This window comes from Amblyraja radiata, chromosome 2 (assembly GCF_010909765.2).
Source record: "Amblyraja radiata isolate CabotCenter1 chromosome 2, sAmbRad1.1.pri, whole genome shotgun sequence".
NCBI lineage: Eukaryota > Metazoa > Chordata > Chondrichthyes > Rajiformes > Rajidae > Amblyraja > Amblyraja radiata.
In genome coordinates, this window is record NC_045957.1 from 70,661,452 (window position 1) to 70,678,536 (window position 17,085).

At 42.3% G+C, this 17,085-nt stretch overlaps 1 protein-coding gene across 4 annotated transcripts in view; it reads left to right on the top strand.

Annotated features, from left to right (window-relative positions):
• The first annotated feature begins 642 nt into the window (after window positions 1-642).
• The window catches only part of lars2 (leucyl-tRNA synthetase 2, mitochondrial), a 90,872-nt gene continuing 74,429 nt past the window's right edge, over window positions 643-17,085 (top strand). Inside the window, exons 1-3 of one of the 4 annotated variants that reach the window (XM_033048553.1) lie at window positions 643-1,009; window positions 4,004-4,257; window positions 6,330-6,458. In XM_033048553.1, the coding sequence (XP_032904444.1) occupies window positions 4,024-4,257; window positions 6,330-6,458 (363 nt within the window). In that variant the 5' untranslated portion in view covers window positions 643-1,009; window positions 4,004-4,023. Of the gene's footprint in view, window positions 1,010-4,003; window positions 4,258-6,329; window positions 6,459-17,085 lie in introns of those variants that run through there. The other 3 variants (XM_033048543.1, XM_033048532.1, XM_033048560.1) reach the window with 3 other exon arrangements.

Sequence of the window (17,085 nt, forward strand, 5' to 3'; positions counted from 1 at the left end):
GATGATCAGCCATGATCTCAATGAATGGTGGTGCTAGCTCGAAGGGCCGAATGGCCTACTCCTAGACCTAGTTGTCTATTGACCTGTTTTGCTTAACAAATAGTGGAGTAAGGAATTGCAGATGCTGGTTTAAACTGAAGATATAGACACTAAAAACTAGAAAAACTCTCACCCAATGTTGGCAGCCCTGTAACTGGCCCCTTCGTCTTGCTGACATTGACGGAGAGATTATTGTCCTGACACCATGTTACTAAATTATCTCCTTCTTGTTCTCCGTCAAGCTCACGACAAACTTGCAGGACCACCAGGATCCTTTGCTTGGGGAAGCACACACACCCCATCCCAAGTAAATACAACCCTAAACCTTGTATTGAAACACAATTGGAAATCTTTCTCCAGATGACACATATACAAAGTAAGAGTTTATGATATTAAAGGATCATGGTTTAGTTTTTATCGCGAATATGCATTGCATTCCTTTGCCCGCCCTGATGCACTGAAGCACCAGGACCAAAGCTCCTATAGCGGAGCGAGCTTTGACCAGGACCACGTGAGCTCTGCCCTGGGACCGGCAGCGCCGCAACATTCTCGTCAACGCGCCTGCGCGCCAGCACTTGGCCGACCCCTGTCAATAAAGATTGTTCTCCGGCAGCGGTTTAAATAAAGTATTGTTGCGAAGATGGCGGCGCCCAGGGGGTGAGGTGTGTCTGACTGGTTGATGCAGCAAAGCAGCACAAAACACCCTCTAAAACATCAAAGAACAACGACCAAGAGAGGGAATGTCAACTGTGAAAAGGAGAATTGGTTATTAAACCAGTTCTTGTGTTTTATTTCACAGCAGCAAATGGATTTTTGTGGCCCCTGAGATTTGAGTTGCTTATTTATTTCTCATTGCCCACTCCCTCTCGCCTCCCCCATAATTGTCTTGCGTCCCAGCTAGTTCTTGGACTATGAGTAGCGATTCTGCTCCTCGCCAAACCAACAACAGGTCAGTGCTAAGGAAAGGCAAGTACTGTACTTAGATTTTGCACTAAGTTTCAGTCCCTTGGCCCACAGGTCCGGTATTGTATATGTAAAATTTCGCACCGGAATACTAAACATAACAATTGTGAGGAAGAACACGGCAAATGTTTGAAAGGCAACTCTGAGTTTGCAGTTGCCTGTCACGTTAATTTCCATCCCATTCTGACCTCCAGCCTTGGATCCAACTTTGCTCTATTAACGTTCAAAGTAATTGTGTGGAACAACACCTAAATTTAGCACTTACAGATTTCAGGATTCAAAGTTAAATTAAATAGATAAATAGATTAAATAGAAAAATCTGAAAACAGATGTTTTAAGTTACATAGGGGATAGGTGGAGGGATAGAGGGAATGTCTGTGATGGGATGCTGACCAATATAAAAATAATAATTATGTGTAATAATAAAATAGTAGTTGATGACAACAAAAAATGAGATCAAAAGTGTTATCTCTGGAATTATTAAATTCTCTATTAAATGCTGAGTACTACAGGATAAAAATGGCAAGCTAATGTTGGGCATCACTAGCAATGAATAGAAGTCACAAGACAGATCAGAATCTGTTTAGAATGAGGAATTAAAATGATAGGAGACTCACCTATGCTTGAAGCGATCCTTTCCACTGCGACTCCCATATCCACATTTCCATCTCCCCCAACTATCCCCCAGAACATTTCTCTATGCAACATGATAGTTTAAATCTGTTCTTTTATCCCTTTTTTTCAATGATCCAGGTTACATGGTTAACATGCGACATAAGTTTTTCACTGTACCTCTGTACACGTGACAATAAACTAAAGTACAACTGAAACGTTCTAGGTAAAGCACGATTCACTCAGATTCTTTTAATTGATTGCATTTCATCCTCATGATCAGGTCCGAACGTTAGAGAAACCAAATGCAGATACTTTATGGAACGTTTCTCTTTAAGGGCGGCTGATATTCCAGTTTCTTGTCAATATAATTCTCCATTTCACCTAACTCTGGCCTATTTGTTTTTGGTCCTATGTTACTCTGGTGATGCCCAGTGTAAGTTTGAGTACAGCAACTATGCTTTGTCTATGCATTTTCTAACCATCAGGGCAATATTGAATTTACTCATTTCAGGTATTTTGTTTACTTTCTCTTAACACACACACATGTGGCCTTACAAATCTGTAAATTTGTTTTATTTCTGTATCCATATGACATTTAAGGTAATTGTTATCTCTACAGCATCAGTATCTGCTCTACCACAAATATTCCCTCTTCTCTCCAGTACTTTCCGCTGCATAAAGAATGCATGTCTGATGACATTTCCGCTCTAAAGAAAGGTCTATGATCTGAAATGCTGCCCGACCTGCTGAATGCTTCCAGTATGCTGATGATATTTCTTAATGTATAGCGTGTTAAGGTATTTCAACCTAGATAAGTTGATACTTGTGCAAAACAGAAAGATCGATCCAGGATACAGGGGGAGTGTGTGAAAGCAGAATTAGAAAGAATTTAATGTGAAGAAACTGGTCATTTGGTATGGTCCACCAACCGCAATCTGATAATTATGCTCAACATAAATCTTCTCTTTTGTCAATCTTTTATGTCATAGTTATACAGCATGGAAACAGGCCCTTCGATCCAACTTGCCCATGCTAACTGAGATGCCCCAACTACACTAGTCCCTCTGGGGTAGACAAAAATGCTGGAGGAACTCAGCAGGTGAGGCAGCATCTATGGAGAGAAGGAATAGGCAAAGTTTTGGGTCGAGACCCTTCTTCAGACTGATGTTGGGGGGAGGGGAGGGAGGGCGAGTGCGGGAAAAAGAAAGGAAGCGGCGGAAACAGTAGGCTTGTGGGTAAGCTGGGAAGGGGGAGGGGAAGGAGGGAGAAAGCAAGGACTATCTGAAATTAGAGAAGACAATGTTCATGCCGCTGGGGTGTAAACTACTCAAGCGAAATATGAGGCGACGTTCTTCCAATTTGCGCTGGGCCTCACTCTGGCAATGGAGGAGGCCCAGGACAGAAAGGTCAGATTCGGAATGGGAGGGGGACTTGAAGTGCTGAGCCACCGGGAGATCAAGTTGGTTAGTGCGAACTGAGCGGAGGTGTTGGGCGAAGCGATCGCCGAGCCTGCGCTTGGTCTCGCTAATGCAGAGAAGTTGACACCTAGACCAGCCTATACAGTAGATGAGGTTGGAGGAGGTGAAGGTGAACCTCTGCCTCACCTGGAAAGACAGCTTGGGTCCTTGGATGGAGTCGAGGGGGGAGGTAAAGCGACAAGTGTAGCAATTCTTGTGGTTGCAAGGGAAAGTACCCAGGGAGGGGGTGGTTTGGGTAGGAAGGGACGAATTGACAAGGGAGTTATGGAAGGAACGGTCCCTGCGGAAAGCAGATAGGGGATGAGATGGGAAGATGTGACCAGTGGTGGAATCCCGTTGGAGCTGGTGAAAATGTCGGAGGATTATATGTTGTATGCGACGGCTGATGGGGTGGAAGGTGAGGACAAGGGGGACTCTGTCCTTGTTACGAGTAGGGGGATGGGGAGTAAGAGCAGTGCTGCGGGATATAGAGAAGACACTGGTGAGTGCCTCATCTATAATAGGAGAGGGTAACCCCCGTTCCCTAAAGAATGAGGACATCTCCGATGCCCTGGTCTGGAACACCTCATCCTGGGTGCAGATGCGGTATAGACGGAGGAATTGGGAGTCACGGATAGAGTCCTCACAGGAAGCAGGGTGAAAAGAAGTGGAGTCCAGATAGCTGTGGGAGTCAGTGAGTTCCTTAAACATCTAGTCCCCCTGGTTTGAGTTAGGCCCTTATCTCTCTAAACCTTTTCTATCCATGTACGTCCAAATTTATTTTAACTGTCCTTAAATTTCGTTCAGTTCCTTTCTCCATAATTTGCTTATTTGATATCCTCATAAATGTATCAGTGGTATTACCTCAACTAATCATGAAAGTAAGATTGCATTTTTCCCTGTTATGATAATTTTTTGTTTTCTTGAAGGCACCTGATTTGTACAAAAGATGAAGCGTGCCTTGTGGATGCTGAGGCATTCCACGTCCTGTTTGGAGAGACGTTTGTGTGGATGGCAGAGTTTACTGAAACAAAATGGAAGGCAAGCACTGGGATGTAACAGAAATATTTACAGTGAAACAGGGACATGGGAGAGAGATTATCGACCTGAAACACGGAAAAGCGTAGAGGAGTATTGGCATTCAAGAATAAAGGAGCAATTTCAAATTATTTCTGAAACTGATGTAAGTATTTACAAATACATCCAACTTGTATGTATATTTGAAACACAATCATGTATCAAACTGAGATTCAGGGAGGAAAAAGCATAGAAACACGAGTGGTCAACAGATTCAAGAGTCTCGGGGATGAACGACGACAGTGACACACTAGTCCTGAAATTTCTCCATTTTGCTGAATGTTTTGCCAATGTGTAAGCTATCAATTCTCTCTTCTCCAGAGTGTTACCAGTAGTGACAATGTAAAAGACAAAGATCCATATGACAAGAAATTTATTAAAAAGATGCTGCAAAAAACTCAGCAAATCCGATGCGCAGAAAGACCCGAATAAATATTTATTATATTTGAACCATTATATTTGGCCAAAGTTACAAAAAAAAAAATATTTTGGTTGCAGATAGTTGTTTAGAGAACAATACAAATATTGGTGTTACGGTCATTGGAGAAATCAAATGCAGACTGGGTGACCACTTTGCTGAACATCTTTGTCCAGTCCCCAAAAGTGACCCTCCAGTGCCTGTCACTTGAATTTTCCACTCCATTTTGATCTTGATCCTTGGCGTCCGACACTGTTCCATATAACCATATAACAAACACAGCACGGAAAACAGGCCATCCCGGCCCTTCAAGTCCGTGCCGAACACTTATTTTCCCCTAGTCCCATCTACCTGCACTCAGACCATAACCCTCCATTCCTTTCCCGTCCATATATCTATCCAATTTATTTTTAAATGATAAAATCAAACCTGCCTCCACCACTTCCACTGGAAGCTCATTCCACACAGCTACCACTCTCTGAGTAATGAAGTTCCCCCTCATGTTACCCCTAAACTTCTGTCCCTTAATTCTCAAGTCATGTCCTCTTGTTTGAATCTTCCCTACTCTCAATGGGAAAAGCTTATCCACGTCAACTCTGTCTATCCCTCTCATTATTTTAAAGACCTCTATCAAGTCCCCCCTTAACCTTCTGCGCATATAAACCATATAAAGCTATAAACCAATGAAAGTTTATGTCATTTTGCTGATTTGCATCTAATCTGATGGTGCTTTACATCTTTCGAGACTTTGACAAGTCAAGGCAAGTTTATTGTCATGCACGTACAGTGAGGTACAGGTACAATGAAAATCTTATGTGCAGCAGCATTACAGGCACATAGACACAAACACACAAAAGCATAAATTATACATAAATTATATGCAACATTTTGCAAGACCGTAATAAGAAATGACCAAAAAAACAAACAAGACATTATTGTGAAACACAATTAGAGGGACAAAAAGTCCATGGTAGTGCTCGGGGTGGTCTATAGGGTTTCCTTGATGAGGTTGGTTTAGGGTTGTGCAGGTTGATTCAAAAACATGATACTTGTAGGAGAGCTTTCCTGAACCTGGTGGTGGGCAACTTCAGGCTCCTGTGCCTCTTGTCTGACGATGGTAACGCTGAGAAATGGCATGGCCCTTAATGGTACATGCTGACGCCTTAAGGTAGATGAGGCTCATGTAGCTGCTTTCAAGGGTGGGGAGGGCGGTGTCCATGAGGCACCAAGTTCAGTTCACTTCTCCCTGCAACCTCTTGCGTACTTGTATGTTGGAACTGCTGTTCCAGGTCACAATGAAACAGTCAGGATACTTTCCTGATTTGGTGTTGAATTCAACAGTTTCTCTTATCAGCATTCTAATTCAGTACAGTACCTCCATCATTAATTAATTTTTTGTTCAAGTTAACATTTTAAATCAATGACCTTTCAACAGAACTTGTGTGGAATTTAAGTTCATTTTAAGAGTTGTGTTTGACTTTGTTTTGAATTGAATATTATATCTGTATATATGTGTATTATGGATTTTTATTTGGAAATAAAAATTGTGACTGTAGTGTTATCTGCTGAGGTGCCCCAAGTTAACTAGGTATACAATAAATTACCAGAAGCAGCTTCATTATTATGTGGTAACTATTTAATCTACATTCCATTCCTAATTTCCATTGGAAAAATAACATATGCTCTAGTGAATGATCATAAGCTTAAGACTGAATTACTGTTGTTTAATAATTTATAGATCATTTTTATTTTCTTCCCAGAAATCAAAGCCAAAGTGTTATGTGCTTTCCATGTTCCCATATCCTTCTGGGAATCTCCACATGGGGCATGTTCGAGTGTACACCATCAGTGACACAATGGCCCACTTCCAGAGAATGCGTGGATTTCAGGTAACTAATTGCACTGGAATATCTGTCTGATGCTCCTGTCCCACTTAGGCTATTTTTTAGGCGACTAGGCTGTCGCCACATGGTCGCCGGGGTGACACCTGTATGGTCTCCTCAGTCACCCAAAGAATCGTACCTTTTTTCTGGTCACCCCTGGATTTTGAAATGTTCAAAACTTTTCGGTGCCAGTTGGTGCCCATGGGCTTGACACCAACGATTGTAGCCTGATGTAGCACTACCGCCAGGGTGACGTAGGTTGTTGCCGGTGCTGACTTTGGTGAATTCCATTGGCGACGACCTACATCAACCGGCGACAGGTACCGGCGACTGAATTGTCTTACCTTGTCGTAGCTTGTTGCGGGTGGACATAGGTTGTCGTAGGTGTGGTCGTAGGTGGACGTCCCATGGGTCGCCGGTTGTCGGTAGCTTGCCGTCGACTAGGAGGTAACTTGTTGTAGACATTATCGTACAGGGGGTCCAGTCGGCTGTTTTCGGCTACCTGCTAAGGCTATGACAGTCGCCGAAAAAATCATCTAAGTGTTTTTGGAGTTGTCGCTCCATGGCATTTATTGTTTATGGTCCTGTGGGGAGAAAAATTGTGATGTTTCTTTACTTGTTTATACTTATAAAATGAACTTATCTGCATGGTAGGCTGCTCTGGAAAGTTATTTCATGTGGGATCCAGTGAGGGCTAGCCGACTGGATTAGCAGAGGGTGATGGTAGAAGATAGACACAAAATCCTGGAGTAATTCAGTGGGGTCAGGCAACATCTCTGGAGAAAAAGGTTGGGTGATGCTTTGGGTCGGGACCCTTCTTCAAAAGGTGATGGTGGAAGGTTTTTTTTTTGGACCGTAGGCCTGTGACTAGTGGTATGCTTCAGGTGTTGGTGCTGCGCCCATTGCTGTAAAGCCCCTGTCCCACTTAGGAAACCTGAACGGAAACCTCTGGAGACCTTACGCCCCACCCAAGGTTTCCATGAGGTTCCCGGAGGTTTTTGTCACTCTCCCTAATGGTCGTAAGTGGTTTCCGCGTAGTCGAGCTTCTTCTATGTTTCGCCGATTATTTAAAAAAATTCAAAACCGGCCTCGACTAAAAATAGGTTGCTGTTTTAAAAATCGGTAATTTTTTAGTCCCAGGTTTTAAAAAAAAAATCATTCTGAACCATGAGAGCAGGGAAGGAACAAGTTAGGTGGATGTTACTAAAAGTACATCTACTGCTGTCAGCAGCAGCCCTTTTGCTTCATCAGCCTTTCATCACACAGAACATCATTTGGTATTCTGGGGCAGTCGATCACATTATCCCCATATATGTCAATGATTGCGTCACAGGCTCTCGTACAATCTTACTGATAGTGTTGTGGGCTACAAGAAAGTTGTAGCTGAGGCTCTTGTAAGAGTCCCCTGATGCCAATTAGCGGAGTGTGATGGCTAGGCGCAGTCCTGGTTCCAGTGGCTTCCTCATATAGGTCTCCTTTATTTCCAGCAGGGGACCCACAGTTTCCTTCAGCTCATTAAACAGCTCGGGTGTGATTCATAGAAAGTTTTTAAATGCAGACAAATCCTCCTCTTGTAGCACATTCATCAGGTTATCATACTGTCAAAGCATCAATCTTCTTTGCAAGAAGGGCTTCACCCACTGACACCTCTTCTTCTGCTTCCTCTTCACCCTTGTGCTTTCTCTTCTGCCTTTCTTGAAAGGCTGATGAAGCAAAAGGGCTGTTGCTGACAGCAGTAGGTACTTTTAGTAACATCCACCTAACTTGTTCCTTCCCTGCTCTCATGGTTCAGAATGATTTTAAAAAAAAAAAACAAAAAAAAACTGGGAGGCATTTTATTGTAAGAAAAAACAACTTTTCTCTGCTAAAAGAACTCTGCAACTATGATTGAGCACGCCCAGGAGTGACAGAGGTCACATGCTTATGTTAATATTAACCTTTTTTTCACCCAGTTTTATTCCACCAGGGAGGTCTTACCTTCCACTACCTGCAACCTCCGGTAACCACCTTCAACTAGCATCGCAACCGGCTTCGAATAAAAAATTACCAATTTTAAAAACGGCAACCTATTTTTAGTCGAGGCCGGTTTTGAATTTTTTGAAATAATCGCTGGAACAGAAGAAGCTCGACTACGCGGAAACCACTTTCGACCATTAGGGAGAGTGACAAAAACCTCCGGGAACCTCACGGAAACCTTGGGTGGGCGCAAGGTCTCCAGAGGTTTCCGTTCAGGTTTCCTAAGTGGGACAGGGGATTTAGTGGTTTAGATCAATGATTTGCATGAGAATGCACAAGGCATGATTAGTAAGTTTACAGATGACACTAAAGGGCTTAGTGAAGACTTTTATCGGATATTACAGTAAGATCTTGATCACTTGGGCAACTGGGCTGAGGAATGGTTACTGGAGTTTAATGTAGATAAGTGCGAGGTGTTGCATTTTGAGAAGTCAAACAAAGGTAGGACCCTCACATTGATGGGAAGTGTTGTCGAGCAGAGCCATCTAGGAGTGCCGGTACATAGTTCCTTGAAAGTGGCGTCACAGGTAGATAGGGTGGTCAAGGAGGATTTTGGCACATTGTCCTTCATCAGCCAAAGTAATGAGTATAAAAATTGGGATGTGTTGCAATGGTACAAGACATTGACGAGGCCACATTTGGGGTATTGTGTTCAGTTTTGGTCACCTTGCTATTGGGAAGATGTTGTTTAGCTGAAAAGGGTGCAGAGCGGATTTACGAGGATGGTGCTAGGACTTGAGGGCCTGAGACCTAGGGAGAGGCGAGGTGGGCTAAAACTTTATTCCTTGGCTTGCAGGAGGCTGAGGGGAGATCTGAAAGAGGTGTATACGATCATGTCTTTTACCCAGGGTAGAGAAATAAAGAACCAGAGGATATAGGTTTAAGGTGACAGGGTAAAGATTTAATAAGAATCCGAGGAGCAACATATTAACACAGAGAATGGTGAGTATATGGAACGAGCTGCCAGAGAAAGTAGTTGAGGCAAGTACTATAACAACATTTAAAAGATATTTGGACAGTTACTTGGATTGGGGAGGTTTAGAGGCATATGGCAGGTGAAACTATTGTAGATGGGATATCTTGGTCAGCATGAGCAAGTTGGGCCGAAGGGTCTCTTTCCATGCTCCATGTCACGATGACTATGACTAAATCGCACGAAGCTGATCAGCTCAAATAAGCTAAAGTTTATTGACTGACATTGTATGCCTTGTCATTCAATCTCTTTTGGACTCATCCTTCCCCTTCTCTGTATTTTAAAATATTTTTGATTTCTAACATTACCTAGTTCTAATGAAAGTCCCTGATACACACTCCACATACAGCACCTGGCCTGCTAAATATTTTGAGTAAACATCTAAATATTTTCAGATGTCTACGATCTGCACTTTTGCTTTTCGCTCATAGTTTTAGTGTAAGTTTATGTAGAATCAAGATATGCAGCCCAACATTTTTGTATAATTTTGCTTAATAAATGTTATTGAATTATCTGTACATTTTATTATTCTACATTATCTCTAAGAATTTGGTTTTAGATTAGAATCATAGATTCGCAGAGCTATAAAGTGTGGATAGATTTTTCTCTGATTTCTGAATCCTCTTCCTATTTAGAAAATAGTCTATGCATGACTGCACACTTTGCTATGCTGTATTCCATCTGCAATTTTTTTTGCCTGCTCTCCCAGCCTGACCAAGTCCTTCTGCAGAGTACCTGCCTCCTCCACACTACCTGCTCCTCCTCCTATCTTATCATTTGCAAACTTGACCACAAAGCCTTCAATTGTTTCATCAAAATCATTGATATACTACATGAATAGTAGCAGCCCCAACACCGACCCCTGCAGAACATCTCTAGTTATGGGCAACCAACCACATAAAGACTCCACATAAATGCAGAATTCTCATGCGAGACACTGCATTTTGGAAGTTAAATAAGGGCATAGCCTTTACAGGGAATGGCAGGGCCCTCAGGAGTGTTGTGGAGCAGAAGAATCTAGGAGTGCAGGTACATTATTCCTTGCAAGTTGTGTCATAGGTAGATCGGGTGGTCAAAAAAGCTTTTGGTACATTGGCCTTCATTAGTAAGGGTAGTGAGTATGGAAGTTGGGTTAGGTTGAGTAGAAGTTGTACAAGATATTGGTGAGGCCAAATTTAGAGTAGTGGGTTCACCCTGCTATAGGAAGGATGTTGTTAAGCTAGAATGAGTGCAGAGAAGCTTTACAATGATGTTGTCAGAACTTGAGGGCTTGAGCTATAGGGAGACGTTGGGCAGATAAGGACTTTATTCTCTGGAGACTAGGAGGCTGAGGCTGATCTTATAGAGGATGTATATATGATCAAGAGGGGAATAGATATGGTAAACGCACAGTCTTACCCAGAGAAGGGGAATCAAGCACCAGAGATAATCGGTTTATGATAGATTTATTAGAAACCTGAAGGGCAACCTGTTCACACAGAAGGTGGTGGGGATACAGAACGAGCTGCCAGAGGAGGTAGGTGTGACAGGTATTAGAACAACATTTAAAAGACATTTGAACAGGAAAGGCTTAGAGGGACATGGACCAAACATGGTCAGGTGGACTAGTGTAGATAGGAGGTCTTGGTCGGCATCGGCAAGTTGGGCCAACGGGCCTGTTTCCATGTTGTATGGCTTTATGGCTCCTAGTTTTATGTGAGGAACAACTGCAAATGCAATCCAGCAAAAGTCAATGTTGGCTATTGTGCTTCATATTTATCAGTAATTTGTCCATTGAGGATGCCCACTGATAATATGTATCTCAATCCAGTAACTTATCTGCGGAGGTAGGAAAATTAAGGCAAATAGACATATGTGCTGGCAGAAACTATAAGGGTGTACAAAAGACATGTTCAGCTATTGCAAACTTGTGTGATTAAAAACAAATGGCGGGCAGTGCCAGCTCTGAAAGTGGATATCTGCATGCAGTGGATGGTTTTTAGCATGGATAAGTATTACAGCAAGAATACTGCAATGCCAAACCCAAAATGGTTATCAATGGGAAGCTAACTAAAACTGTTGAGAGGAAGGAAGGGAATCAACAACAGTACATGTCGCTGAATCTCCATGACCAATTCCGCAGATTACTGCAAGACTTAATATGCAAAAATGTAAAAATTAGAAAATGTAATTTAAATATTCTCCTTCCTGCCTCTATGTCATTGTCAGGAGCGCATTAAAACTACTGTCCTATTTATGGCCTCACAGAGATGAGGTGTATGAGTGCTTGGATAAGGGTAGCACTTTTGATAGCAATTCTCTACAATTTCTTGCCATCTTGGATAAAACTCTATTCAGACCATGCTGAGATACATCCTGCTGCAGCACATCAGTAGAAGTTGTTGGGGACATGCCGAACTTCCTCATCTGGAGATGATGTTTTCACTAGTGGGAGGGTCTAGGACCAAAAGCCTCCAAATAAAATGACGTACCTTTAGAAAAGAGATGGGGAGGAAGTCCTTTAGTCAGAGGGTGGTGAATCTGTGGAATTCATTGCCACAGACGATTGTGGAGGCCGTCATTGAGTATTTTTAAAGCGGAGATTGTCAGATTTTTGATCAGTAAGGCTGTTAAAGGTTATGCAGAGAAGACAAGAGAATGGAGTTGAGAGGGAAAGAAAGATCAGTCATGATTGAATGGGGGAGTAGACTCGATGGTCCTAAATCTACTCTGATGACATGAACATGCTTATTGGATGATAGCATCAACCTTTAATGCACTATGTAATCTAGCATTATTCTTAATAATATGGATTAATGTCAATCAACCATTTGAAATCTCTGGCTCTCAATGGCCTTCACTTACCTTCAGGCTGTTTTCATTTCTGTCTTTATTATTTGTGCCAGGTCCAAATGATAAATAATGCTTAAGTTAGAACATATTCCTCAAGCCAAGAGGCATTGAAAGCCTCTTGGCTTGATAATGAAAGGATATGTGTAATGAGTTTATTAAGAATGAGGAAAACAAAAGGATATAATCTGCAGAGAATCTGGCCACATTTTTGCGCTGATTGCTAATGTTATTGTGTGCTGCACAGGCTTAGCTGCATATGCAAGCAATTTTAAAATATCTTTTCAGTAACTATCTTCTTTAGTCAGTAATTTCAGGAGGTGGTACTAAATCCAACATTTGGATGTAACCAGGTTATAAAGTCTACCTAATTTCATGGATAGTGACGTATAATTGTCATTATGATGCTTGAAACCTCCAACAATTTTTATTTCCAGAGACCAGCAACCTTTCCAGTTTCTGGACCTTCATACTGAGGTGTTTGGCAGAGGCAACCACAAAGGGGGAGGCTAAAATAGCCATCTTAAAAAAACAAAAAAACATTTCCTTATTTCTTGGAGTCCCTTTCTGTTTCAATCTGATCAGCAGATCACCTCTATAATAATTTCACAGACTATACAGTGCCATCCATAATGTTTGGGACAAAGACCCGTCATTTATTTATTTGCCTCTGTACTCCACAATTTGAGATTTGTAATAGAAAAAATCACATGTGGTTAAAGTGCACATTGTCAGATTTTAATAAAAGCCATTTTTATACATTTTGGTTTCAACATGTATAAATTGCAGCAGTGTTTATACATAGTCCCCCCATTTCAGGGCACCATAATGTTTGGGACACAGCAATGTCATGTCAATTAAAGTAGTCATGTTTTGTATTTTGTTGCATATCCTTTGCATGCAATGACTGCTTGAAGTCTGCGATTCATGGACATCACCAGTTGCTGGGTGTCTTCTCTGGTGATGCTCTGCCAGGCCTGTATTGCAGCCATCTTTAGCCTATATTTGTTTTGGGGGCTAGGCCCCTTCAGTTTTCTCTTCAGCATATAAAAGGCATGCTCAATTGGGTTCTGACCGGGTGATTGACTTGGCCACTCAAGAATTACCATTTTTTAGCTTTGAAAAACTCCTTTGTTGCTTTAGCAGTATGTTTGGGATCATTGTCTTGCTGTAGCATGAAACGCCGGCTAATTAGTTTTGAGGCATTTGTTTGGTCCACAAGACCTTTTTCCAGAACTGTGGTTGCTCATTTAAGTACCTCTTGGCAAACTGTAACCTGGCCATCCTATTTTTTGCAGCTAACCAGTTGGTTGCACCTTGCAGTGTAGCCTCTGTATTTCTGTTCTTGAAGTCTTCTGCAGACAATGGTCATTGACAAATCCACACCTGTCTCCTGAAGAGTGTTTCTGATCTGTCGGACAGATGTTTGGGGATTTTCCTTTATTATAGAGATAATTCTTCTGTCATCAGCTGTGGAGGTCTTCCTTGCCCTGCAATTCCCTTTGTGATTGGTAAGCTCACCAGTGCTCTCTTTCTTCTTAATGATGTTCCAAACAGTTGTTTTTGGTAAGCCTAAGGTTTGCCTGATGTCTCTAACAGTTTTATTCTCGTTTCTCAGTCTCATAATGGCTTCTTTGACTTTCATTGCACAACTTTGGTCCTCATGTTGATAAACAGCAATAAAAGTTTCCAAAGATGATGGAAAGACTGGAAGGAAGACTAGGTGCTGCATTAATACCTGCATTAAGGAGGGATTTAAACACACCTGAGCAATTACAAACGCATGTGAAGCCATGTGTCCCAAACATTATGGTGCCCTGAAATGGGGGGACTATGTATAAACACAGCTGTAATTTCTACATGGTGAAACCAAAATGTATAAAAATGGCCTTTAATAAAATCTGACAATGTGCACTTTAACCATGTGATTTTTTTTCTATTACAAATCTCAAATTGTGGAGTACAGAGGCCAATAAATGAATGATGTGTCTTTGTCCTAAACATTATGGACAGCACTGTAGAACATAGAAAATGTACAGCATGGGTACACGGCCTTCAGTTTACAATGTCTGTGTCGAAGATGATGCTAATCTCATCTGCCTGCACCTGATCCATACCCCTCTATTCTAAGTTTTAACGTAGTTTTTTTATTATAGCCGTAACAGAAACATGGTTGAGAGAAGGGCATGGATGGCACCTCAATATTCCAGGGTATAGATACTACAGATGTGATAGAGATGCATCACATAGAGATAGAGGAGGAAACAGGGGGTGCCTATTTGACAGGGAGGACATACAGTAACTAAGTATCAGAAAGGATATTCTCTGCGAATCATCCAGTGAGGCTATATGGATAGAACATAGAAATAGGGAATAATTACATTAATGAGATAATATTATAGGCCTCACAATCGTCAGCGTAAATCAGAGGAAACAATGTGTAGGGAGGTTGCAGATAGCTGTGAAAGTAATAGGATCATATTAGTTAGAGATTTCAATTTTCTTTATATTAACGAGATCATCCATAATGTAAAGGGCATGGATGGGGTAGAATTTATTAAATGTGTCCAAAAAAGCTTTCTTAATCAAGATATAAAGGTGTCTTTTGGAGGTGGCGAAAATGTCATGTTCATAAGTGATAGGAGCAGAATTAGGCCATTCGGACCAACTAGTCTACTCCACCATTCAATCATGGCTGATCTCTCTCTCCTTCCTAACCCCACTCTCATGCCTTCTCCCCCTATCCCCTGACATCAGTACTAATCCAATGTAGTTGAGGCCAGTTCATTGGCTATATTTAAGAGGTAGTTAGATGTGGCCCTTGTGGCTAAAGGGATCAGGGGGTCTGGAGAGAAAGCAGGTACAGGATACTGAGTTGGATGATCAGCCATGGCGGTGCAGGAGAATGGCCTACTCCTGCACCTATTTTCTATGTTTCTATAATCAAGAATCTATCTATCTCTGCTTTTAAAATATCCAATGACAGCCTTCTATGGCAATGAATTCCACAGAGATTTACCATCCTCTAATTAAATAAATTTCTCCTCATCTCCACCCTAAAGGAAAGTCCTTTAATCCGGAGGTTATGACCTCTGGCCTTAGACTCCCCCACTAGTGGAAACATCGTCTCCACATGCACTCTCTCCAGGCCTTTCACTATTTGTGAGGATCAGTCAAAGGATTATGTTTCCCCTCCTCCATTTTCGCCACCTCCAACGGATCCCACCACTTGTCACATCTTCCCATCTCCAACTCTCCACTTTCCACAGAGACTGTTCCACCCTCAACTCTCTGGTGCACTCATCACTTCCAACCCAAATCACCCCCATCTCCCCAAGTGCTTTCCCCTGCAACCAAACATAGACACAAAAAGCTGGAGTAACTCAGCGGGACAGGCAGCATCTCTGGAGAGAAGGAATGGGCGATGTTTTGGGTTGAGACCCTATTTCACCCATTCCTTCTCTCCAGAGATGCTGCCTGTCCCGCTGAGTTACTCCAGCATTTTATCTTTGGTTCAAACCAGCATCTGCAATTCCTTCTTACACATTTCCCCTGCAACCACATTAGATGCCACACCTGTTCCTTTTTGTCCTCCCTTCGGTTCCATCCAGGGACCCCGACAGTCCTTTCAGGTGAGGCAGAGGTTCACTTGCACCTCCGCCAACCTCATCTACTGCCTCAGCTGTTCTAGGTGTGGACTCCTATATATCGGCGAGACCAAGCGGTATCTGGGCGATCATTTTGCTGTACACCTCCGCTCAGTTCGTCTTGGCCTATGCGATCTCCTGGTTGCCAAGCACTTTAACTCCCCTTCCCATTCCCATACTGACCATTTTGTCCTGGGCCTCCTGCACTGTCAGAGTGAGGCCAAACATAAATTGGAGGAACGGCACCTCATATTTCGCTTGGGCAGCTTACAACAATGAAATTGAATCGTTTCGGGTCGAGACCCTTCTTCAGACTGTATTTATATTCCTCTCCTCTGCCCTACAACACTCCCACTGTGCACTGTGAAGGTCCTTCCATGGTTTTTGTGCCATCTGCAAACTTCTGTGCCATCGGCTGAATAATGGCGCAGCAGTAGAGTTGATGCCTTTAGAGCACCAGAAACCCGGGTTCGATCCTGACAATGAGTCCTGTCTGTGTGGAGTTTGTACGTTCTCCCTTGAGCGCTCCGGTTTCCTTCCACATTCCAAAGACGTGCCGGTTTTATAGGTTAATTGGCCTCTATAAATTGTCCCCAGTGTGTAGGATAGAGCTTGTGTATGGGTGATCATTGGTCAGTACAGACAGGGTGGGCCAAAGGATCTGTTTCCACGCTGTATCTCTAAACTAAACTACTATTTGCAACTGCAGGAGACATAACAGCTGTTTCTACACTTCCTCCTTCACACACATCGCAGGACCCCTGTAGCCCTTCGAAGTACCATTTCCCCCCAGCCCCACTTCCCCCGGATCTCCGGCGCTTCATTCGTTGTAAGGCAGCAACTCTACCGCTGTGCCACCGTGCTTCCCCTTAAATGAAACGCATATAGATGTAATTAATAGAAAATTGCTCTCTCATATTAACATGGAATCCATTATCTGTCTTCTGTTTATACAACAGTTGTCATGTAAAAACATATCCAAGCATACATATTTCTGGAATTCAAAATTTACGTGCAAGAAAACATTGATCATACTGTGAAGTCTGAGGCAATGTTTTAATTTCATTTTAAAAGATTTTGATCTTTTGAAAATGTTCTTCATATAATGTTGGCATAACCAATAAGGTCAATACTTATTTTCCATCTGTAATTTCTCTTGAATTGAAGG